We start from the raw sequence: 25098 nt of genomic DNA on the forward strand, positions 1-25098 counted from the left end.
AAAGCTTTCTCAATTCAAAGAACAGAGAGTGTGGGGTTCGAGTTATAAATCAAGTATAATAATGAATAAAGTATATCTTAGATCTTTTAGCGCAGGGGTCCCCAAACTTTTCCATGTCATGGCCTCCCAAACAGCATTAGATTCTGGCCGATGCCTCCCTCGCAAATCTACAAACAACGCAACAAAATATGTAAAGAAACATCAACTTTTAGAATGTTTTAACTTTTATTCACTATATTCAATTAATTATTCCAGCTGTTGAGCATACAAATGTTATTAACTAACATGTTTGAAACATATTCCCACTAATAAAAACAACTTTTCAACAAACTGTTGACCAGAAGAACAAAACAAAAGAAATCTAACCTCCTTCTCAAGTGTGTTTATCTGGAAATGACAGATGCAGATTGCCCTAGTGTGCATTTTTTAAATTATTATTTTATCTTCTTGTCTCAAGATTCCTGAGGCCCCCCTGACGGCCCCCCAGGGGTCCGCGGCACCCACTTTGAAAAACACTGTTTTAGCGTACCGTTTAGTGTTCGTTTAGTGTACAGGTCCTTCTAAAAAAAATTAGCATATTGTGATAAAGGTCATTATTTTCCATAATGTAATAATAAAAATGAAACTTTCGTATATTTCAGATTCATTGCACACCAACTGAAATATTTCAGGTCTTTAATTGTTTTAATACTGATGATTATGGCATACAGCTCATGAAAACCCAAAATGCCTGTCCCAAAAAATTAGCATATCATGAAAAGGTTCTCTAAACAAGCTATTAACCTAACCATCTGAATCAACGACGTAACTCTAAACATCTGCAAAAGATTCCTGAGGCTTTTAAAAACTCCCAGCCTTGTTTATTACTCAAAACCACAATCATGGGTAAGACTGCCGTCCTGACTGCTGTCCAGAAGGCCATCATTGACACCCTCAAGCAAGAGGGTAAGACACAGAAAGAAATTGCTGAACAAATAGGCTGTTCCCAGAGTGCTGTATCAAGGCACCTCAGTGGGAAGTCTGTGGGAAGAGAAAAGTGTGGCAGAAAACGCTGCACAACGAGAAGAGGTGACTGGACCCTGAGGAGAATTGTGGAGAAGGGCCGATTCCAGACCTTGGGGGACCTGCGGAAGCAGTGGACTGAGTCTGGAGTAGAAACATCCAGAGCCACCGTGCACAGGCGTGTGCAGGAAATGGGCTACAGGTGCTGCATTCCCCAGGTCAAGCCACTTTTGAACCAGAAACAGCGGCAGAAGCGCCTGACCTGGGCTACAGAGAAGCAGCACTGGACTGTTGCTCAGTGGTCCAAAGTACTTTTTTCGGATGAAAGCAAATTTTGCATGTCGTTCGGAAATCAAGGTGCCAGAGTCTGGAGGAAGACTGGGGAGAAGGAAATGCCAAAATGCCAGAAGTCCAGTGTGAAGCACCCACAGTCAGTGATGGTCTGGGGTGCCATGTCAGCTGCTGGTGTTGGTCCACTGTGTTTTATCAAGGGCAGGGTCAATGCAGCTAGCTATCAGGAGATTTTGGAGCACTTCATGCTTCCATCTGCTGAAAAGCTTTATGGAGATGAAGATTTCATTTTTCAGCACGACCTGGCACCTGCTCACAGTGCCAAAACCACTGGTAAATGGTTTACTGACCATGGTATTACTGTGCTCAATCGGCCTGCCAACTCTCCTGACCTGAATCCCATAGAGAACCTGTGGGATATTGTGAAGAGAAAGTTGAGAGATGCAAGACCCAACACTCTGGATGAGCTTAAGGCCGCTATCGAAGCATCCTGGGCCTCCATAACACCTCAGCAGTGCCACAGGCTGATTGCCTCCATGCCACGCCGCATTGAAGCAGTCATTCATGCAAAAGGATTCCTGACCAAGTATTGAGTGCATAAGTGAACATGATTATTTGAAGGTTGGCGTTTTTTGTATTAAAAACACTTGTCTTTCATTGGTGGGATGAAATATGCTAATTTTTTGGGACAGGCATTTTGGGTTTTCATGAGCTGTATGCCATAATCATCAGTATTAAAACAATTAAAGACCTGAAATATTTCAGTTGGTGTGCAATGAATCTGAAATATATGAAAGTTTCATTTGTATCATTACATTATGGAAAATAATGACCTTTATCACAATATGCTATTTTTTTGAGAAGGACCTGTATGTCTTAGATCCTTATATGCTGTTTATTTTAATACTTTATATTTTTGCTGTTTTGGGGTGTAACTGGGACCCTGAGACCATAGTTTTTTCCACCTCGTGTACCACATGAGATGAGAATGACAATAAAGAAACTTGAACTTGATAAAGCTGAGCTATGCTAGATACATACAGATTGCCCTATCAATCCTCACAATAAGGGTTCATTAGGGTTATTGTGAGGATTGACTGGGCAATCTACATATGTATCTACCTTAGCTCAGTTTTATAACCTGAACCCCACACTCTCTGTTCTTTGAAATGAGAAAGCTCCTCGGATGAGAAGCGAAACATCTTCTTTTGCAAATAAAGTCCAGTCGTTTGGGTCTTGAACTTTTTTTTGTTTATCATGTCCTGGATGATGTCCTGGATGACTGAGAATCTTCACCAGTGGATGGAACTTTGTTTATTTTTTTGTTTGTTTTTGAACACTAATCAAATTCAGTTGATTCAAAACTTACCCCAGTAAATGTTGTGTTTTTTTAGAAAAACTCTGAACTCCTCTCTTCAAGACATTGAGATTCTTCAGCCAATCAACTTGGAGCTGCTGGTCATCAGAAACCTGGCCGGTTCCTGGTTCTCTGAGCTCCCCGGGGTCCAGGTCCGGGGACTTCTTCGGTCCCTCAGAGTATGTGTCTCATGTATGCTGCTGTTGAATGTCAGAGTTCATTCTGCTGTGCAGGACGTGACGGTGTGTGTCACTGGTTCTGTAGATAGGTCTGGGTGAAGAGGACCTCTGTGTTCTGATGAAGATTCTGGTGGAGAACATTGGAGAAAGAGATAAAGAGCACGAGAAGGACGTCCAAAGACAGGTGGCGCAGGGTGAGTTCAAACTCTAGACATGTCACAACTACTTTAAATACTTGTATCTTTTTTAACACGTTGCAAAATATACAAGTTCATTAAATGAACAGTAAAACCTAATTTGACTGTTAGCTGCTGTGTGTAAGGCTCGAACCCATCCGTCCTCTGAACCGTCACATCATTGATCACTGTCGTCCTTCCTGAATCACTCCACAGACAGATGTGGATGTTTAATCTTGTGCAAAACTCCTGATCCAGTCCTGATGTCTTTATATTTTATCTCCAAGCAGACTTTCCTACAACCTTTTAACGTGGTGTTGATCAACAGTTCAAGCTGTCTTTAAGGGTTTTTATTTGGATTTTGGCTACTTTTTCTTCAGTTTCAACTCTGTACTCTGTACTTAACCAGTCAGGAAAATGCTCCTAATCTCAAGGAATTAACTCATTTTAATTACCTTGTTACTTTATATAGCTTAAGACTAATGTTACGTAAAAAGATTAATTCTACTTTATTCTCGAAAAGTTTCTCAAATGCATGTAAATAAGTTGTTTAAATCAGATAAAATACATCCTAGGCAATGGTGAATGTTTCCTCAGACTTCTTAATGTTGTGTCAGATACAGAGTATTGAAACTGCATGGTTAAACTATACATTAATATTCTGTAATGGTTCCCAAATTTGAGTTTGGACCCTACTGTGGGTCCTCAAGCAACAAAAAGTGGATTTAAAATGATTTATAGAAGTAAAAACAAACAAAATAATTAAACAATTGCTAATAGCAATTTTGTCACCATTGCAATAAAATACTAAAAATATGAGAACTTTTTTTAAGGCACTTTAACTGAAGGTGCAGGTCTCTGCTGCTGCTATTTGTGGAGCAGTGCATGAAACTTTTTTCACCAATAATATCCATCCATCATCTTTACCCACCTCTTCCTTTTCGGATCGCGGGGTCACTAGTTTCCATATCCAGCAGTCACTGTGTGAGAGGCAGGGGACACCCTGGACAGGTCTCCAGTCCATCACAGGGACACATAGAGACAAGCGAGACAAACAACCATTCACTCTCTCACTCACACCTGGGGACAATTTAGAGTTATCAATCAGTCTAACATGCATGTTTTTGGTCTGTGGGAGGAAACCAGAGTACCCAGAGAAACCCCACGCAGCACAGAGAGAACATGCAAACTCCACAAAGAAAGGCCCCCGGACCAGAATTTGAACGGGGCAACCTTCTCCCTGAGAGGCAGCAGCTCTACCAGTTATGCCACTGTGCTGCCTAACCAATAATATAATAATAATAAAAGTAAATACTTTAATCATATAATAATTTTTATCATATCTAGCTGAAATTTGTTTTGTATTTTTCTATTTTTGTGAAGATGATGCTGAAGTTAGCTCTTGATTTGTAGCAGAATCTGCAGTTTGGCTTTTCTGCTGTTAATTAGAAGCTGACTTCATTCTTTTCCCCTGGGAACCTAATTTGGTCTCAAGTATCAGACTGGCGCTCGTGGTCCAGTATGAGCTTTCATGTTCTCATGTGTTGTAGAAACACACCAAAACAATGTGGCACTCCTGAGTTTTATAAAGCACCTAAGCTCAGATAGTTTGTTTGGGATGATTGTAGTTACTACCACACCAAATATGACCTCAATTTCTGTCAAACTGACTGAGTTGTGTTTGCTAAAGACAGTTTTGTATGGAGGGCATCTTGAATCAATTTGACGTTAAACACTAATCCACTGTAGGGGTGCATCCAGTAATTACTTTCTGAGATATTTTGCTAACACAACAGACACTCTTGCATTTACATGATTTCATCCATCCATTCATCCATTTTCTTCCGCTTATCTGGGGTGTAGCAGCTTAAGTAGGGAGGCCCAGACTTCCCTCTACCCAGCCACTTGGGCCAGCTCCTCCGAGGGAATCCCAAGACGTTCCCAGGCCAGCCGAGAAACATAGTCCCTCCAGTGTGTCCTGGGTCTCCTCCCGGAGAGACGTGTCCGAAACACCTCACCAGGAAGGCACCCAGAAGGCATCCTAACCAGATGCCCGAGCCACCTCAACTGGCTCCTCTCGATGTGGAGAAGTAGCGGCTCTACTCTGAGTCCCTCCTGGATGACTGAGCTTCTCACCCTATCTCTAAGGGAGAGCCCAGACACCCTGTGGGGAAAACTCATTTCGGCCGCTTGTATCAGAGATCTGGTTCTTTCGGTCACAACCCAATGCTCATGACCATACATGAGGGCAGGACTTCCTCCCCGATCCAGAGAGGGCACTCTACCCTTTTCCAGCTCAAGACCATGGCCTTGGATTTAGAGGAACTGATCCTCATCCCGGCCGCATCACAGTCTGTTGCGAACCATTCCAGTGAAAGTTGTAGATCACAACCTGATGAATCCAATAAGACCACATCATCTGCAAAAAGCAGAGCCGCGATTCTAAGGTCACCAAAACGGATCCCCTCAACACCTTGGCTGCGCCTAGAAATTCTGTCCATAAAAATTATGAACAGAATCGATGACAAAGGGCAACCTTGGCTGAGTCCAACTCTCACCGGGAACGAACCCGACTTACTGCTGGCAATGTGGACCAAGCTTTGACACTGGTCATACAGGGACCCAACAGTCCTTTTTTTTTTCATTCATTCAGCCTTTATTTAAACAGATAAGTCACATTGAGCCTCAAAGACTCATTTACAAGTGAGACCTGTTTGGACACAAAATAAAAGTGGTGAAAAATGACACACAGGGTTTGGAGACAAAAAAAATTTCCTAACACGCTTTTAACCTCTGTTTGAAGGTCAACAATGTGATAATAAAAAAAAAATCTTGTACATGAGCACATAATGACGCCGACATTACGCAGGGTGGAGGGTGGATGCAAGAGCGGTGAGCAGCCAGAGGAAACACACAGAGACACTGCAGAGTTCAGATAAAATCACTCAGTTCAAATAGTTCCCTCTGGAGAGATCCGAGCACACTCGGGGGGTGCCGAGGACGACCAGAGACGAATCCAGAGTCTTGAAATGATGACCGAATGTTTAATCAACTGGGCTTCTCTGAAAAGTCCATGGAAATTCCTCAGTAGGAGGGGAGGGAGGGGCTGAGCATCAGGTTTACAAAACTTTCCAGTCGAGTTGAGATAAGATGGCCTGTCAAGGCCAGTCAGGGAGCCGAATTCAGATAAACACGATTGTTTTGGGGACAGGCAGAACTTTAATGACATCTACCTTGAGTCTGTGTCGGTCCACTTGCTTCCGAAACGTCCATATTAAATGACTATACCATTGGAACATGCCTGAGAATAATCCCCAAGATCTGATCCATTCTGCCAAGAGTCTGGGTGCTTGAGGCACGAACCAAGCCATCACATAAGGCAGGCAGTTTGACCAGCTTCTGATTTGCTGCAGACAACTTCCTTGTTTGTTGATAGACCAGGAACCAGCTGAACCTAAAAGCAGGAACCAGTTTTTATAAATCCAATTATAAATGTGTCCTTAAAATCCACAGATGACAGCAGAGATATACATGTCATCAAGTCTTCAAAGTCGATGAGATATCCAGCTGCGTGTGCGCCAACAGGGCAAATCGGCTCGCCTAAAGCCTGTCTTCTCTGCAAAGAAAGGTTATCTATTGTGTTGAGGGACCAACTGACCAAATCCAAGTCCATAGTTGTGATTCAGAAAATTTGTAGAAGAGAGGTTCTAAAGCAGTTTCACAGACAGGACAGAGCAAAAGCAAAGCGGAGATGGTGAGGAGGAGACCTCCGCCCTTGAGAAGAGCAAGTGTTAAATGAGGGCCTGGTACCCCATACTCCCGGAGTACCTCCCATAGGGTTCCCCGAGGGACGCGGTCGAACGCCTTTTCCAAGTCCACAAACCACATGTAGACTGGTTGGGCAAACTCCCACGCACCACTGAGAGTGTAGAGCCGGTCTGATATTCCACGACCAGGATGAAAACCGCACTGCTCCTCCTGAATCTGAGGTTTGACTATCCGACGGATCCTCCTCTCCAGAACCCCTGAATAGACCTTACCAGGGAGGCTTAAGAGTGTGATCCCCCTGTAGTTGGAACACACTCTACGGTCCCCCTTTTTGAATAGGGGGACCATCACACTGGTCTGTCAGTCCAGGGGAACTACCCCCAATGTCCACGCAGTATTGCAGAATCATGTAAGCCAACATAATCCTACAAAATCCAGAGCCTTAAGGAACTCTGGGCGAATCTCATCTATCCCTGGTGCCCTGCCACCAAGGAGCTTTTTAAACCACCTCGTGACCACCAGAGATTAGAGAGCCCGACCCAAAATCCTCAGGCTCCGCTTTCTCAGCGGAAGACGGGCCAGTGGGATTGAGGAGTTCTTCGAAGTACTCTGCCCACCGACCCACGACATCCCGAGTTGAGGTCAGCAACACACCACCTCCACTATAAAGAGTGTTGGTATTGTACCGCTTTCCCCCCATGAGACACTGAATGGTGGACCAGAATCACCTCGAAGCCTTATGAAAGTCATTCTCCATGGCCTCTCCGAATTCCTCCCACGCCCGAGTTTGTAATAATAATAATAATACTTTATTTATAAACCCCTTTAAAACAACCACTGCTGCAACAAAGTGTTGTACATATAAAATCAAGAACGTTTATACACATTAAACAGTTGTTAAAACTTTAAGATCAATAAAAACAGTGCAGAGCAAATTCAGTCTGTATTAAAAGCCAGGGAGTAAAAATTTGTTTTTAAAAGAGTTTTTAAAATGAACAGTGAAAGGGCTCGTCTGATGGGAAGAGGGAGATTGTTCCACAGTCTTGGAGCAGCAACAGAAAAAGCTCTGTCCCCTCTGAGCCTCCGTTTGGACCTCGGCACCTACAGGAGCAGCTGATCTGAGGCACCGAGCAGGAGAGTATGGGTGAAGCAGCTCAGAGAGGTTGGATGGCGCAAGACCAGTTAAACTTTTAAAAACAAATAAAAGAATCTTAAATTGAACTCTAAAATGAAAAGGTAACCACTGGAGTTGAAGCAAGAGTGGGGGTGATGTGCTCCCTCTTTTGAACTCCAGTTAGAAGCTGAGCATTAACATTCTGGACTAATTGGAGACGTCTGAGGGAGGACTGGCTGTCTCCGAGGTAAAGAGTGTTACAGTAATCCAGCCGAGACTTGACGAAGTTGTGGATTACTGTTTCCAGCTGCAACTGCCATTTTGTGATGATGGGCTTTACCTTAGCCAGCTGTCTGAGGTGATAAAAACTGGTCTTGACCACCGCTCCAATCTGGGAATCTAATTTAAAATCACTGCCCATTGTAAAAAAAACGGGAACTGAAAAAGTCCCCCCAGGATGACAGTTTTGTTTGCCTTACCGACCACCCGAGCCGCATGCCGCTTGGACTGCCGATACCTATCAACTGCTTCCGGGGTCCAACATTTTTCAGTCATCTGGACAGATGACCTGACTGAAAAGTATTGGATTGTATACCTGGATTATTGAGCATGGACTTTGTTGCTTCCAGGGTCCCACAGGCCAAAAAGCCCCGATAGGACTCCTTCAGCCTGACAGCATCCCTCACCGCTAGTGTCCACCACCGGGTTCAAGGGTTACCGCCACAACAGGCACGACAACCTTACGGCCATAGCTCCAATAAGCCTCCTCAACAATAGAGGTGCGGAACATGGCCCACTCAGACTCCATGTCCCCCACCTCCCCCGGAACGTGTTTGAAGCTCTTCCAGAGGTGGGAGTTAAGGCTCCGTCTCATGGGAGACTCTGCCAGACGTTCCCAGCAGACCCCCACAATACGTTTGGGCCTGCCAGGTCTGACCGGCATCCTCCCCCACCATCGGAGCCAACTCACCACCAGGTAGTGGTCAGTGGACAGCTCTGCCCCTCTCTTCACCCGAGTGTCCAAGACAGGCTGCCGCAGATCAGATGAGACAGCAACAAATATCCTGATGCATGCTCAATAATCCAGGTAGAAAAATCTAAAAAAAGTTAAGTCTGGTCCTCTGGACATTCAAAAAGCAAAACAAACAACAACAAAAAAAAGTAGAAAAGTTTCATATTTCATCCGAAAGACTTCTTCTGTCTGAGGTGCTGTGTTCAGCTCAGTCTTATAAATAGCACCTTCTCATAGTAGATCAACCAGTTTGCTGCTGACAGCCAAAACCAGCTTTACACAAAGAATGGCCCAGCACAGAAGAGCAACATCATCAGGCCAGGACTCTGCGGTCTACACTCATCTCCAGGCCAGCAGTCACTCTTTCAGGGATGAAGATGTTCACATCCTGGATAGTGTAGTGAACTAAGCCTCCGGTCAAGACCTACCTCTGAAGACCTTCATGGGACAGGAACTGTTATTTCATTGATTTGAATCCAGAAATACAAATTAGCTTATCCATAGACTTTCTAATTGTATCCTGAACTAATCAATTGAAAGAACACTCTTTTTCATATTATCATTACTATTTTACAATATCTTGATAATAAAAGTGTATTTAGTTCATACCATTTTAAATGTTGAAATGAACCACTCATTTTAAATCAACTGTGAAACAGTATTAATGATTTTTTAATCCTCATTCAAATTAGAAATCAAGTTAAATGTCTGTTACAAAGTAATTATGCATTTTTGATCTTCTGTCTGAAATGAGAAAGGTGTGATGTCAGTCAAAAGTCGGAGACAGTCGCAAACAAGTTTATTGGAACGAACTGTCAAGTTTTTAAACCTCTCAGACAGAAACAAGAAAACTGGCACCTGTAAGTCTGTCATTTCTCCAAAACATTTATCTGTCTGTTCCTAAACATCTCCGCTGTTTTTCTGACTTGTAATGACCCTCTGACGTCACTAAAACCACACCCCTGTTGGTTCTTTCAACCAATCAGGACTTCCCAAAAGTGACCGGAAGCAGAACTCTTTAAAAGTCGACTCTTCCTAGTTCCAGGAGTTCGGAGGGAAAGTGCTAGTTCTGAACGTTCTAGTTGGGAGAAGTTCAGGAGAAAGTTCTGAAGCTGGTTCTGATGGAGTTCGGCTGGAGTTCCTGTCGGAGCCACGACGCCTCGCTGTGGCTCCACCCAGCGAGTGCCCTATAACTTCTGAGGAAGTTTGTTCTGTGGAACGAATTATCTTGCGACTTCTGCCGAGTCGCAGCCGCCCTGAGGAGACGCTGAAAGGTAGCGTGCCAGGGACCTCTTGACCGCAGCGGACCCATCCTCTGCCAAGGTAAAGAGTCGTCACGAGCTTCACTACCAGTGTACCGCGGGCGAACTGCGCTTGAAAGGAGCGTGTTGTTCTGGTCTTCAGACATACATCCTCATCCATCCATTTTCTCTCCATATAAACTCCTCCATTTCCCATCTTTAAAACTCTTCTATCTTGCCAGTAATTAATCCAGATATCTTCAGAAATGTCTGTTGTTTTTATTAAGTAAAACATGCCAAGTTTTATTAATCAGAGCCGATCAGTATAATCAAGTGTACAATGTTTTGATGTTAAATTTTGATTCTGTTAATAAATGACCACTTTCATTTTGATGGGTCAAAGAAAATTAACATCTCATGTCACTGATTAGACCATCTCCCAAACAGTACCTCTGTCACATATCTGTCAAGTAGCTCGAAAAAGTGAGAACCCGTTATTAAATATTGATTGTAGTGGAGCTCTTAAGCTAACTGAAGCTAACTGAAGCTAACCTAGCCCTATCTCACTACAATAGAGAGGAACGATAGATTGAGAGAGGAGTAAAGGAGGCCATCTTTGTGAAAAGAAACCGTCCATCATTAAACAGGGGTGGAGGCCTCCGTGTTCAACTGTCCCCCTCTTACAATGCTGTTATTGCTAGTATCACTCAGCTCCTGTGAATAGAAAACAGCTATCAGGGTGCTAACAATCCATTGTTAGGCTGATGGTCCTCCTTGATCACGTGAGCAGCTGGTTTTGGCTGTCGGCAACAAACTGGTTGATCCACTCTGAGAAGGTGCTATTTATTAGACGGAGCTGAATACAGCACCTCAGACTGTAGGAGTCTTTTGGATGAAAGACGGAATGTGTCTACTTTTTGTTTGTTTGTTTGTTTTCTTTTTTTTTTTTTTTTGAATGTCCAGATGACCAGACTTAACTTTTTTAGAGACAACAACAAAGTTGATCATCGAACTGTGGCCTAGGGTGTCCTGGTTCCAAGAGCACATATAGACACCCTTATGCTTGAACATGGTGTTCGTTATAGACAATCCATGACGAGCACAGAAGTCCAATAATAGAACACCACTCGGGTTCAGATCAGGGGGCCGTTCCTCTCACCCACACCCCTCCAGGTCGCACTGTCATTGCCCACATGAACATTTAAGTCCCCCAGCAGAACAAGGGAATCCCCATGATGCGCACTCTCCAGTACCCCTTCCAAGGACTCCAAAAAGGGTGGGTCATCTGAAGTGCCGTTTGGCCCATAAGCACAAACAACAGTCAGAACCGTCCCCCAACATGTAGGCGGAGGGAGGCTACCCTCTCGTTCACCGGGGTGAACCCTAACGTACAGGCACCAAGATGGGGGGCAACAAGTATGCCCACTCCTGCTTGGCACCTCTCACCAGGGGCAACTCCAGAGTGGAAGAGTGTCCAATCCCTCTCAAGTAAACTGGTTCCAGAGTCAGAGCCATGCGTCGAGGCGAGTCCGACTATTTCTGGCTAGAACCTCTCAACTTCACACACCAGCTCAGGCTCCTTCCCCATCAGAGAGGTGACATTCCACGTCCCAATATCCAGCTTCTGTAGCTGAGGATCACACCGCCAAGGTTCCCGTCCTCGGCCACCACTCATCCCACATTGCACCTGACCCCTTTGGCCCCTCTCACAGGTGGGGAAGGGGGACTCACGTCTCCTCTTCGGGCTGTGCCTGGCCGGACTCCATGGGTAAAAGCCCGGCCACCAGGCGCTCGCCAGCGTGCCCCACCTCCAGGCCCATCTCCAGATTGGGGCCCCGGTGACCCACGTCCGGGTGGGGGAACATTGGTTCCATTCATTTTAATCTTCATAGGGGTATTTGGGCTTGCACTTTGTCTGGCCCCTCACCTAGGACCTGTCTGCCTTGGGTGACCCTACTAGGGGCATGAAGCCCCTGACAGCATAGCTTCTAGGATCATTGGAACACTCAAACCCCTCCACCACGGTAAGGTGGCAGCCCAGGGAGGAGTGATTTTGTGATTTCCATTAGTTTTATTCAGTTCATTCAAAAGCAAAATCTCAGAATGAAAGTAACAGAGCTACTCCAACATGCAGCCACCTTGAGCGGCGCAATTCTAGAACATTTAGTCCTTTTTCAAAACATTGTTCACATTATTTATTTTTTTTTTTTTTTAAATTACAAAATATTTGTACACTTTTTTTCATCTTAAATTTAATTTTGTGACTTGTGAATGCTTTCATCTTGACAGTTTTGGCTCTCAAATGGAAATGTTTGGACACCCCTGTTCTAAAGGATTTAACTGAGATCTGGTGGTTCTGGAGAAAAAAGGAGTCCGGTGAATCTGGACTCATCAGACCTGGCGTTTTTCCACTCTTGTATTTTACAGTGTTGTGAGTCTGTGTGAACTGTAGTGTCAGTTTCCTATTCTTAGCTGACAGGAGTGTTACCAGGTGAGCTTCAAGGCCAGACGTGTTGTGTGTTCCCAGATAATATTCTGCAGACCTTGGTTGGAACAAATGGTTATTTAAATTAACAAGACTTTTTTCGTCCACACAAATCCCTCTCTGAATATTTTCTATTTTTTGGTCCATTTACTTGAAACCTTAGAAATGATCCCAGTAGATCAGCAAGTTTTGAAATCCTCATACCAGCCCTTCTGGTGCCTACAACCATATCATGTTCAAAGTCACTTAAGTCCACTTTTGACCCCATTTTGATGCCCGGTGGTGTCTTCACCATGTACAGTACATATGCCTAAAGGCTCAGTTGCTACTGTATGATTGACTAAATAGCTATTTGTGTTAACATAAAAGTCCAGTTGGGTGTATTAAGTTTGATTTCTGCAGTGTCTTTATGGCTTCTTCTATAGCCAGATGGGTGAAGTGATTATTTTGTTCTGCTTCCTGTTCAGACTCTACTGGTGAGCCTCTGTGTCTCGTCAGCTCCTCAGTGGAGTCAGAAGCCGAACTGCTCAAAGTGGAGTACCACAAGGTGAGAACATGTAATCAAATTACCCATTCACATGATCTGAAATGATATTTGTCAATACACATGACTTACAGCAGACTTACTGAATTTCCTGTCTGTGACCCATCAGGCTGACCGCTGTGGGCCAGACTTCTCCTCTGTCTATAGCAACACAGAGCAGATGATCAACGTGAGTTCATGTTCATCAAGTCATCCTGCAGAAGTGTTTGTTGTTTGTATGAGCATCTGCCGTTGAATGGTTTCCGTCCGTCCTTCCACAGGAGTTGTAAACTTTCCTACACATGTCTGAAACCTCTTTTTTTGGCCTTCTTAACTGGTGACGAGTTTTTCACATCAGGATCTGTGTCTCTGCAGGTAACATTCACTTCCCTGGATGTCATGCTTCACACTGAGGCTCTTCTGTCAGCCCTAAACTTCCTGTCCACAATACTGTCATCCAGCAGCATGCTATCTTCAGAGAAAAACCTTCTACCAAAGGCAGAGGAGAGGACAGTGTCTGCCAAATCCAGTTAGTATTACCCACTCAGACAGAAACACAAGCTGCAGCTATCTGTGTAATCATGCTTAACATGTGCGCTGCTTCCTGTCAGCTGCCTTAGTTTCCCCTATGGACTCAGACATCGTGGACCTGAAAGTGTCCATGACTCTAGGGGCCTTCAATGTCCTTGTGTGTGATCAGACCTGCAACATGGCTGATATCAAAGTTCAAGGTATGGAACAAGATCTGAGCATACAGTATGTCTTCTGTGATTAACTTGTATCAGGCCTGATTAGAACTCTCTGGCCTTTACCTTAGGTATAAATGGGTCTTTGGTTATGCAAGGACCTCAGACTCACATATCAGCCCGCTTACAGGACTTCATTGTCTTGAATGCTGATCCAAAAAGCATCCACAAGAAGGTCAGTCAGTTTTCTTGTTGACTTCATGCTGATTATTGTGGTTCTTGTCCATGTAGAGCCCTGGGAAACAGGAACTCCATCTTCTTTCAATTCCAGGGTTTTACATATCAAGACACAATAAACATTGATCTAGCTGTTACCTAGTTCTAAAAGTAATCAAATACTACCCCAGGTGAACAAAACATACAACAGATTCCACCACAAACGGTTTGTGCAAAAGACAAGATGTAGGATTGTAGGATGTAGGCTATGTTAGACTGGTACTAGAACCATTCACAGAACCTTGGAACCTGTCAGAACATGTGGATCCATCCTGGACTCTTATGGTTTTGCATGAGCTCATTTGATTCTGGTCCAAACTAACGGCATCTCTTTCTTCAGGCCATATCTATTGTAGGAGAGGAGGTGTTTAGTTTCAGCGTGAGTCTGACTCCAAATGCCACGGAGGGCGCAGACTACACTGACACTTCCAAAAGTGACAGCACGGTAAAGCTGAACGTGGGCTGCATCCAGGTGGTTTACCTGCACAAATTCATCATGTCTCTGCTGGTGAGTCACATCTTAACTGGGCTTATCAGAACTGGTTTCCTACAGGTGTGGGTTCTGGATTATTGTTGCTTCTTTTTTCTTTAATTTGCCCACCGGCTAAAGGTGAAAAGCAAATGATAATATTTTTACAGATATTGACCCAAAATTTATATCTTTAGTATCCGAGACTGGTTCCCAACTCATTCTGAGCGATAACAATTTGCCCAAAAACATTCACTATCAGAGTCAACTTGGTCTGCCTGTTAGTAAAATATCCATTCCACCACTGGATGAATTTTAATTAATCTTTCAGGAAATAATAATTTAACATATGTGTACAACTAATAAACTTTTAGAGCCAACCCAATTCAAGATGGCCACCACAGCCAACCAATCTTAGCAATCAATAATGGCTACAACCATAGACATACAGTACGTAGACACCTCATTGAGGGGGCTGGCCCATTGCAGCGGTACATCAGAGCGTCCGCCATATTGGATGGGGCAGATATATATATCTAGGGGTTGAATAGACTAGGCAATTCTAGGACATCTTGCAAATTTTTAAATTTCATGTTGACTAGTCACAGTCAGTGATTGTGTCACGTGATCAGCGCCGAGCCGCTGGCTACAAAACGGATTCTTACAAGCAGATGGAAGGTGAGGAGCAGGCCAAGTCTTCCCAAACGGGTAGAAATTCATAAACAATGTGGAAGTATTTCACTAAAGATGACTCTTCCGCTTCAACCGCTCGTGGTGGATTCCACCACCACCCACCCCGCTGTTTTCATTTTTATTTTATTTAATACACTAAATAAAATAAAAATAAAAACAGGGGGGTGCACCACCGCCAGTGGTGGAATCCAACACCACGCACCACTGCTGGTGGAGAATCCACCACCGCGCACCATGCGCAGTGGTGGATAGTTTTTATTTTATTTAATCCACTAAATAACATAAAAATAAAATCGGGGGCACACCACTGCTGCAATGGTTTATTTTATTTAGTGAATTAAATTAAATAAATCTAACTTTAGCAGCTTAATAATAGTTTTGGTTTTCCTGTGACTTATTTGCAGTATGATAAATGGTAGGAGCATAAATATACGCTCCTGATTTTTTGTTCTTATTTATTTATTTATTTGTTGTAAATAATAAATTGCTTTTTTTGTGAATAGTGTTGTGAGTTCCTATGATGTCACATCGACTAGTCAACTTCGACTCGACTTTTATCATGTTGGAGTCGACTTTAAAAAATATGTAGTCGTTCTCAATGTTCCGTCTAATTTTTCATGTGTCTGGGCAAACACACAAGCTCCCTGGGCACACTGAGGACCACTGCGAGCAACTTCAGATGAGCACGCTGTGGTCACACACCATTATCACACCTGTTCAAAACCTGGGATCGTAGCAAGTTTTTATTAAAATAATCAAATTACAGCAGCAATTTCCATAAGTTTACTTTTAATATAAGTGATCTGGCCCACTTCAAATGAAAAAGACAATAATCTTGTTGTTCTTGAGATGTGTAATATGTAAAATATGAGAGTCCTGCTTTGGTCTGGGTGAGGGTCCTGCTGTGGAACATGGTTAACAACACGTTGGCAATTAGTGTCAGAAGCATGTTTGTAATGTCGGGGGGACACGCTGGTAAAAGGGATTTGGGGGTCTTCCCCCAGAAAATTTTGAATAAAGTAGATGCCATTTCCTACATTGTGGTGTATTTTAATGGGTTGTTTAACATCTGGTTTTACCTACACAAGTAACATTTGATTCAATAACTATTTTAGAGTTAATAGCACAACAAGAAGTATCCTGACCAACAGCTCTCCTTATGTGAATAGAGCACGCTCCACTTCTCTCACACATCCTAGTCACTGCCTAAGAAACACAGTGTAGCCTAAGTTAAGTTTTAGGGGAAAAAATCACTAGCTTATATGAAACGATAATAATAATAATAATCACTTCTTCTTACCAATGGCCTAGCATAAAGCTATATGATCATCATCCATCATGTTTATTAGTAGCTTAAAATACTTAATTAAAACTCCAGTAATGGGCTAGGTCTATAGTAATCTTTCCCAGTTGTAGGGTCAAGAGACAAACATGTAGCATTAACACAGTATGAACAACATTAAGGAATAGTTTCTATAAGAACATTATCAAATATTTTATGTGAGCGGTAAGATCGCTCTGCCCACGAGGAAATGTAACCCAGGGTGAGCTAACCTCGGACAGACAAACAAACAAAGATACTGTAGCTGTAATGTGGAGGTAGTGAAGCTCACAACGTTACCTAAGGCATTTATTTCTTATCAACCAACATTAAGGCAAAGAAGACAGGAAAACGTTGGTTATGTACTGTAACCCCAGATTATATGAATATAGGCGTAGCCCTTTAAGGCTGTCGCTGATGGGTTTTATCCCGATATGCGAAGCATTGCACTGAAAAATTTAGTCCACGCCCACCTGCTGTGTGGGCCCCACCCAGTTCGTATAAATTACGTTAAGAGCGGGTAATCGGCTCCCAAATAGCTTTTTCTTCAGCCATTTAGGAGCCAGTGAGGCCCGACGCTTAAAGGGCTACGCCTATATTCATAGAATCTGTGGTTACAGTACGTAACCAACGTTCTATTTCATATAGGTTTCGCCCTTTAAGGCTGTCGCTGATGGATTAAGGGTGAAGCGGATGTTGTCCTCGCCTCACTGGGTCCATTCGAACACCGTATGAAGCAGAAGCTTGCCCAAAAAACGTCTTGTCACTCAGCTCCCCATGTGCGTAATTTCGCATTGCGTAATTATGTGTACCATGCACAAACGCATGGTGTGTAACTATGCGTTCTGAATGCATGAACGCCCCGGAAAACTTTCAACGGGGAGGGAAAAAAATGCTGAAAAGAGCCATGAGCCAACCGGTTTACGGCTGAACAGTATGAACAGATTAATAATAACAGTAGAGCTGATTATTAATCAAATGGGGGGGAACCCCTCCAACGATATTGCTTTTGATTTAAAAGAGCTTGTGATGTTTTTAGGCATAAAAGCTGGGTTTGGTCTTGGATCAGCTGAGCTGCCGTCAGCCTGAATTCTGAGACATGACAGCGCGACAGAGAGGGCAGATAAATCACTCACTCTCTTAGCGGATGTTAAAGCCAGCAGATCCAGAGGCTCAAATGGAGCTTTGATCAGGGCCTGCAGGAGCAGCGTTAAATCCCACTGTGGAACAAGTGGGTGTGAAACAGGCCTGCATCTCTATACACCTTTTAAAAAACGCTTCATCAGCGGATGATTAAAAGCTGTTCTGTCTCCTAACCCTTCGTGGCAGGAAGAGATGGCTGCAGCGTACATTTTAATCGTGCTGAACGCCAAGTTCCTGTCCATCAGCTGTTGTAGAAAGGACAGCATGCCACCTAGTGGACATGAGGTGGCCTCTACACCCTTCTCTGTACACCAGTGCTGAAAAGCTGTCTGCTTTGATGTGTACAGTGCTGTGGTAGATGCAGCACGTGAAACCTGAATTGTGCGCACAACATCCTGTGGGAGACCCATCCTCTCTAAGCGGATCCACTCAGCAGCCAGACCCACAGGTGCTGGCCTATTTCTGGGTAACTCCTGATCGCTCCTCCTGCCTGGAGGAGAGCGTCCTCCCTCCACGGCAGTTTCCACGGGCGCCCCGACAGCAGGCATTGCAGGACTGGGAACCATGGTGTGTTCATGCGCTCGGGTGCCACCAGGAGAGCTGTCAATCCCTCCTCCTGAACTCGGTTCTGGAACCGTAAAATCAGAGTAGGTGGAGGAAACGCGTACAGAAGCGTTTTGGGCCATGGGCTGTGGGCAAACTCATCCACCCCCAGCAGTGGTTCGTCTCGCGGGCTCAGAGAAGACCATAATTGACACTAAGCGTTTTCTCGTGTCGCAAATAGGTCCACAGCTGCTTTGCCAAATTTCTGCCATGTCTGAGCCATCAGATCTGGATGGAGAGTCCAGTCCCCGTGACGTGGACCGCCCCTGGACATCACATCTGCCCCTTAGTTCAGAACACCGGGTATGTAAACTGCTCTGATGGAGAGCAGATTTTGGTGTGCCCAACACAGTAGTTTTCGCGCAATGTGTAACATCTGGGCTGGGCGCACACACCCTGCCGGTTTATGTACGCAGCAGTCACCTTGTTGTCTGTGTGAATCAAAACGTGTTGATTCTGTAGCACAGGCGCAAAATGTTGAATCACGTTCAGCACCGTGCGACACTCCAAAACATTTATGTGGGCTGATGTGTGATGGGGCCACAGTGCCCCTACTGCTTGAGATAGGCATGTCCCCCCCCACAGCCTGACAGTGCCATGTCTGTGAAGACTGACACGTGTGACGTGGGTCTATTGACGGGGACTCCCTCCAACAGAACCAGGGTGTTTCCACGGAAACAGCTGTTATCACTCTGCCAGATCTTACGTGGCGGAGCTGGTCTTCCAGAGTGTCAATTCTCGTTTGTGATAAGCCCTCATGGTGGTTGAGTTTAGCTCCACTCCCAGATAAACAATTGTCTGGGCCGGGAAAATCTAACTTTTCTTCCAATTTATGGCGAAGCCCAGATTTAACAGGTGTGATGTCAGCTCCTGGACCTGTCCCGCTGCTTCCTGTCTAAAGCGTGACAGCAGCAGCAGGTCGTCCAGGTAAAACAAAACTCGCATCCTTGCTCTGTGTAACGGTTGCAGGGCCGTCTCCACACACTTTGAGAACGTACGAGCCGCGAGGGAATAACCAAACGGCAGCCTGTTGTACTGATACTTCGTCCCTTGAAAGGAGAAACACAGGAATTTTCTGTGTTTTGGGATGATAGGTATGTGAAAATAAGCATCTTTCAGGTCGACGGAAAACAAACCAATCGTTTCTCTGGATGTTGTCCAACAGTTGTCTGGTTGTCAACATGTGAAACGGTCTGTCCATGATCGCCTTGTTGAAAACTGACAGATCCAAAATGGGTCTCATCCTTCCGGTCCGTTTGGGAAACAGGAAGTAACGTGAGTAAAAACCCTGTGTTTTCCTCTCCGTTGGGAACTCTGGAGATTACTTCTTTTACCAGAAGTTCTTGGACTTCTGCATTTAGGGATGAGACCTGGTCTGGTGATGACAGGACCGTCTCTAAAATTCCTCTGAACAGAAGGGGTCGGGTTGCAAATTGCAACGTGTAACCCTAGCTTAACAACCTGGCCATCCATCTGTCTGGCGAGCATGTTTTTAGTCACTCTGCGTAACGTTCGTGGAGTGGACGTGCGTTTGTGATGAGTCATGTTTTATATGGATGTTATTCAGTCTACCGCCTCGACCGTCGTCACGTGTCGCGGGAATGTGTTCCGTGAGACCCAAGGCGAGGCTTCTTGAAAAGGCTCTGAACGCGCCTGTGTGCTGCGTTTGGACCTTGTCCACCTTGTGTTGAGGAGAAGCGTGTGACAGCTGATGACGCCGCTGGCCCCCCGCATTTGACGCTACTGTGGTGAAAAACGCGTGTCGCTCCTGCCGCGAGCGGGGTCCTGCGCTGGGCTCACTTTGCGGTCCCCCATTTAATCTGACGGGCGCTGAGAAGCGGTGAACGTGACTTCGTCTACGCCGTGCTGTTTGAGTGAAGGCTGCGAGCCCCGCGGGAGCTCGCGTCTCCTTTGGTGGGACGCGCGCTGCTCTCGCTGGGGCGAGATTGGTCACTGGGTTCGCTCAGCTGTCTCACGTTAATGCTGACGTGAGCGGCCGAGCGCTGAGGAGTGGTGAGTGATGACTGCCCTCGCCACGGCGGCACGCGTTTGCTTCGGTGCGGCGCGTGTCGCTCTTGCTGAGAGCAAGGTCCTCCACCGACCTGACCTGTGGTCCCACATTTATGCCGTTGTGAGCCGGTGAGCGCCGGGGAGCTGTGTGTGCACCATCATCAATGCAACGCCGTTTGGGTGAAGGCTGTTTGCGTCGCGCGAGTGCGCGTTTGACACCACTTGGGTGAAGATCGGGCAGCTCGGGTTGACTACGAGTTGTTTTGCTTACCACTGTTGTGTTCTGTGAGCGTCTCGTCATGTCTGGAGCAGCGGTGAGTTTGCAAACCCTTTATTTAAGGACACCGGCTCGTTTTTGTGGAGGATATGTGCGCAGCCGCTGTGAGTTCATGCAAGCTTACAGACTGGCTAAACACAGACACTTGATCATTGAATGAAGTTTTATTCAGCATTGTGTCATCTTTACACACACCCTCCGCAGACCATCATTTTGAATCTTTTCCCCCATGAGCTCTGGGATTTGTTGGCCCAGGACGCCATCTGTTGGGGATCTCTGGGAAAACGTTGGATACTCTGTTGCCGGGATGAAAAGGGCCGGTCTCTGACGGGCGGGGCTGCGGTGAAGCTCAGCAAGACGGCCATGGAACGTCTTGCCACCGGCTCATTTCATGTGGAGGATGTGAGAGGGAGCCGCTGTCAAGTCATCCGAGCTGACAGACTGGCTAAAAATAGACACTTTCAGCTTAAATGATGTTTACTCCAAACTCGTGTCACCTCCACACACATCCTCCGCCAAAACCGTCATTTGCTCTGCCATTTGTTGTCCTAGAGCGCCATCTGTTGGCGGTCTTAGGGAAACGCTGAAAACTCCGTCCTCCGGCTGTGATGCGGGCCGGCAGACAGCAAAGAGGTGCACCGGTTGGGGATGACGTCAGCTGCCCTGCAGATGGAGCATATGTCTCTTCCCGCCTCTGAACGTGTACTCCAACAACGTAACATGTTGTTCGCTGCGGCTGTCTGGAACACATGCTGGTGAGCTCAGTTGGAGAGCAGTATCATCGTCTGGGTTCCGCTAACTGGAGGCGCGGGACGCTGGTCCACCTGGACATCTTGCTCCGATGAAGCCTCCGTCAGGCTTGGCTCCAGGGGGCGCTGAGGGAATTTCTGCTCGGTGAAACCCCTGCTCTGGAGATGGGCGCGGACTATAGAGACCTGCCCCACAATCTACCAGGAAAGCCGGCTGTGGCCTCGTCCCCGTAGGATGTCCTGTTGGGAAACCGAGGCCAGATGGGATCAGGACGGCGAGCCTGATTGGAGCCTAGAAAAAAAACTTCCCGCCGGATCATCCGAACTGGCGGGAAAGGCGCGGGACGTAAAAAAGGGTCCCTTAATGTCAGCAGCCTCCTGGGTTACGCCGGGCAACCCCAGAGGGCGCCGTCGGCCGGAAGCGGTGTGATTGCTGATGTGAAACGAGGTGGGATGAGGTGAGCATTCGCTCAGCCCCCTTCCACCGACACTACGCTCTCTAGGAGGGAACGAGCAGCGGGGCTGCAGCTGAACGCCGCTTGTCCCGGAAGAACCATCCGATTCGCTCCGAGGGTCGGCGATAAGAGGAAAATTACAAGATGGCGTTGTTCAGCGTGTAGCGACCTGTCACTGAGAAATACTCCTCGGCGGGGAGAAGAGCTCACCAGGACGACCGGAGGTCGACGTGACGGGCCAAGCATTCTTAACAAATGTTGGTCATCTACACAACTTTCCTTCTTCGTTCTTCTGACAGTGCTATTAGCTCGCTGAAGAAAAATGGGAGCTGATTACCCGCTCTTAACGTAATTTATACGGACCGGGTGGGGCCCACACAGCAGGAGGGCGTGAACTACATTTTTCAGTGCAATGCTTCGCATATCGGGATAAAACCCATCAGCGACAGCCTTAAAGGGCGAAGCCTATATGAAATAGAACAAATTTAAGCTACTAATAAAATAGTTATTGCAGTGGATGTTTTCATGTTGCACAGCCACACAGGACAAGAACTCACAGTGAAATTCAGTATGAGAGTAAATTTTACTTTATCCAACCTATTAAACTACTTCTTTCGGTTTTTCCCTTTTCAGGGGTCACCACAGCGAATACTCCATCTCACTCTGTCCTCTGCATCCTCTGTCCTCACTCCATCTACCACCATGTCCTCTCTAACTGCTTCTATATATCTCCTCTTTAGTCTTCCTCTGTCTTTTTCCTGGCAGCTGCATTTCTCGTTCTTCCTTCTCCTTCATCCTTCTGCCAATATACCCACTGTCCCTCCTCTGGACATGTCCAAACCACTGTCCTTCCTTTGGACATGTCCAAACCATCTCAGTGTGTCCTCTCTAACTTTATCTCCCAGTTGTTCAACCTGTGCTGTACCTCTGATGATCTCATTCCTAATCTCATCCATCCTTGTCACTCCTAATAACGTCAACATTTTTATTTCCACCACTTCCAGTTCTGTCTCCTGTCTTTTTGTCAGTGCCACTGTCTCCAGACCATACAACATAGCTGGTCTCACCACTGTTTGTAAACTTTTTCTTTGACTATCCAGATATACACCGAGCACTACTGTTTGCTATTACAGCATGATAAATATGGCTACAAGTCGTGAGATTAGATTACTTACCGCCTTTGTTTGATGTCATATGACCGTAAACTTCTGTGATAAATCCACAACGCCAAGTATTATTCCTTGGTCTGCTATGAAATATGCAGTAACAAAACTTGGAAAAGCGCAAGAAGTCATGGTTGCTTGTAGCTGCGTAGCGTCTTTGAACTTAGTTTGCATGTCAGCGCTGAAACTCCAGAAGATGCTAATTGGCTAGATGCACATCACATGACAAATCACGTGACACAGGTCTGTTTTGACCAGAGAGGGAGTTTCAGTCCCCCACTTTGCACGCATCAGGCAGTTGCACTGTACAGCTCGGGCTGATAGTTTATTATAAAATGGGAGATAACCTTGTGGACAGTTCGCAACTGCGCAGCATAGGTTTTCTTGTGTGCAGAGAATGTGCAAGCAGTGCGTGATTGCGCAGGTGCATAGCTTAGAAGGAACATTGGTTCAACCCGTAATATTGTGTACAGTTGAAACCAGAAGTTTACATACACTAAAAAGACACATGCATTTTTTTTCACTGTCTGACGTGAAATCAGAATAAACGTTTCTGTTTTAGGTCAATTAGGTTTACTTTTTTTTTTTTTCTATTTACAAAATGCCAGAATAATGAGAGTGAAGAAAGTAATAAAAATTGACTTTAAAAATTCTCTCAGTCAAAAGTTTAAATACGCTTCATTAGTATTTGGTATCATTGCCCTTAAACTGCATGACTTGGGTCAAATGTTTTGGATATCCTTCCACAAGCTTCTCACAATAGTTGGCAGGAATTTTGGCCCATTCTTCCAGACAGAACTGGTGTAACTGAGCCATGTTTGTAAGCTGCCTTGCTCGCACGTGCTTTTTCAGCTTTGCCCATAAATTTTCGATAGGGATTGAGATCAGGGCTTTGTGATGACCATTCCAAAACATTGACTTTTTTTATCCCAGAGCCACTTTGTAACCAGTTTGGCAGTATGCTTCGAGTCCTTGTTCATTTGGAAGACCCATTTGCGCCCAAGCTTTAACATCCTGGCTTATGTCTTGAGATGTTGCTTCAGTATTTCCACATAATGTTTTTTTTATATATATAATAATAGTAATAATCTTGCCCAGCTTTTTCCGTGTTGCTACTCTGAATGAATGAGGCTTCTTCTCCTATCGATTCACTTTTGCCACATCCAATATGGCGGTGATGTCAACTTATGATTCAACATTTAATGAGTTGTCTATGTATATACACTACCTTGCCAAAAGTATTTTTTCACCTGGCTTGATTCACATATGAGCTTAAGTGACATCCCATTCCTAATCCATAGGATTCAATATGACGTTGGTCCACCCTTTGCAGCTAGAACAGCTTCAACTCTTCTGGGAAGGCTGTCCACAACATTTAGGAGTGTGTATATTGGGATTTTTGACCATTCTTCCAGAAGTGCATTTGTGAGGTCACAGACAGGGTTGAGGTCAGTACTCTGTGCAGGCCAGTCAAGTTCATCCACACCAGACTCTGCCATCCATGTCTTTATGGACCTTGCTTTGTACACTGGTGCACAGTCATGTTGGAAGAGGAAGGGGCCAGCTCCGAACTGTTCCCACAAAGTTGGGAGCATGGAATTGTCCAAAATGTCTTGGTATGCTGAAGCAGTCAGAGTTCATTTCACTGGAACTAAGGTGCCAAGCCCAGCTCCTGAAAAACAACCCCACACCTTAATCCCCCCTCCACCAAACTTTACACTTGTCACAATGCAGTCAGACAAGTACCGTTCTCCTGGCAACCGCCAAACCCAGACTCGTCCATCAAATTGCCAGATGGAGAAGCGTGATTCGTCACTCCAGAGAACGTGCCTCCACTGCTCTAGAGTCCAGGGACAGCGTGCTTTACACCACTGCATCCGACGCTTTGCATTGCACTTGGTGATTTATGGCTTGGATACAGCTGCTCGACCATGGAAACCCATTCCATGAAGCTCTCTGCGCACTGTTGTTGAGCTAATCTGAAGGCCACATGAAGTTTGGAGGTCTGTAGTGATTGACTCTGCAGAAAGTTGGCGACCTCTTCGCACTATGCGCTTCAGCATCCGCTGACCCCGTCAGTTTACGTGGCCTACCACTTCATGGTC

At 45.3% G+C, this 25098-nt stretch overlaps 1 protein-coding gene across 1 annotated transcript in view; it reads left to right on the forward strand.

Moving 5' to 3' along the window:
- vps13c (vacuolar protein sorting 13 homolog C) overlaps positions 1 to 25098 on the forward strand; it is a 289282-nt gene that overhangs the window by 142172 nt on the left and 122012 nt on the right. Inside the window, exons 35-42 of the mRNA XM_037694953.1 lie at positions 2688 to 2829; positions 2915 to 3023; positions 13093 to 13172; positions 13279 to 13338; positions 13524 to 13677; positions 13760 to 13879; positions 13966 to 14069; positions 14451 to 14618. Of these exons, the coding sequence (XP_037550881.1) occupies positions 2688 to 2829; positions 2915 to 3023; positions 13093 to 13172; positions 13279 to 13338; positions 13524 to 13677; positions 13760 to 13879; positions 13966 to 14069; positions 14451 to 14618 (937 nt within the window). The remainder of the gene's footprint in view (positions 1 to 2687; positions 2830 to 2914; positions 3024 to 13092; positions 13173 to 13278; positions 13339 to 13523; positions 13678 to 13759; positions 13880 to 13965; positions 14070 to 14450; positions 14619 to 25098) is intronic.

This window comes from Nematolebias whitei, chromosome 2, assembly GCF_014905685.2.
Source record: "Nematolebias whitei isolate Nwh7 chromosome 2, NemWhi1, whole genome shotgun sequence".
Taxonomy (NCBI): Eukaryota; Metazoa; Chordata; class Actinopteri; order Cyprinodontiformes; family Rivulidae; genus Nematolebias; species Nematolebias whitei.